At 48.3% G+C, this 1,009-nt stretch overlaps 1 protein-coding gene across 1 annotated transcript in view; it reads left to right on the forward strand.

Annotated features, from left to right (window-relative positions):
* Window positions 1–921, forward strand: part of EMH_0038730 (SAG family member) — a gene marked incomplete at both ends in the record, with an annotated part of 1,134 nt that extends 213 nt beyond the window's left edge. The window contains 3 exons of the mRNA XM_013495324.1: window positions 42–202; window positions 373–479; window positions 651–921. Of these exons, the coding sequence (XP_013350778.1) occupies window positions 42–202; window positions 373–479; window positions 651–921 (539 nt within the window). The remainder of the gene's footprint in view (window positions 1–41; window positions 203–372; window positions 480–650) is intronic.
* Between the last annotated feature and the right edge of the window lie 88 nt (window positions 922–1,009).

A 1,009-nucleotide genomic window follows, 5' to 3' on the forward strand; every position in this document is an offset into this window, starting at 1 on the left:
CAGGCCACTGTTGATTGTCTCTTCGTGACTGTTCGTTGCAGACGCCTACTTGGCTGTCAATTTGGCCCGTAATGGAAAGCTCCCAGTTCACATCAATGAAGTCAAAAAGGAAGAATCCCTAGTCTCTGCCTTGAATGCAAAAGTATTAGGCAGTGGACAGCCCACTGCAGAGAATTGCACTGCATTGATAACCGACGAACTGGTAAGCAATACAGCGACATGACCAGAGAATTTGAGCTGTTACTACCTGTACTCGTGTTGCAGCAACAACAGCTCTAAACCGAATGTAAAGCCCGACACAAACTGTGCAGCCATTCGGCTGGCTGAGACGAGAAGCTGTCCTGTCTTTTGCCGTATCGTTTGGGCGTATAGAAGAATGACTTCCATCACAGTTTTGTGTATGACGCCGAGGAAAAGGCTAGTCCCGACTACCGTCAATTACTGCAGAACGCCCTTGACCAGGGATTGGCAGTCTTCAAGTAAGTAAAAGCCGCGTTCACCTTCACTCCAGACAAATCTCATAGCTATTCCTTGTACGGCAAAACGGGACACCCTTGATGCCAAACCTGCATGTAAGAGCCGCGCCGATTTCTCTGCAGCCCATCTCTCACTATTGCGCCTGTGCTGTGCTCTGCTGAAATTTTTTCCAGAAACAAAGCATACCCCCAGTCCAATGACGAGTGGCAAGATATATGGGGGGAAGATGCGGGAGCCAACCTGGCATATCTTCTCGGGTCTAACAGCACTACAATCGGGTGTGTCATTGGAAGGTGTACACAAGTAACAACTTCAGAAGACCAGGAATCGCTTCAAGTTGGAGACGGAGATTCAGGAACACAGCAAGAAACTTTAACAAATGAAGCTGTACTTTTCTGCCAACTCAAACCTGCAGCGGAAAAGAACTCGGCCCCCTTTGAGTAAGCTTTGGGTTTCGGAAGGTGCCTTCATTGTGGGGACTTTAGCAGGGATTTAAGCAAATTAGATACCAAAGCTGGGCATAACCCCCCTG

Source organism: Eimeria mitis, genomic scaffold, assembly GCF_000499745.2.
Source record: "Eimeria mitis Houghton genomic scaffold, Emh_scaff1520, whole genome shotgun sequence".
Lineage (NCBI taxonomy): Eukaryota > Apicomplexa > Conoidasida > Eucoccidiorida > Eimeriidae > Eimeria > Eimeria mitis.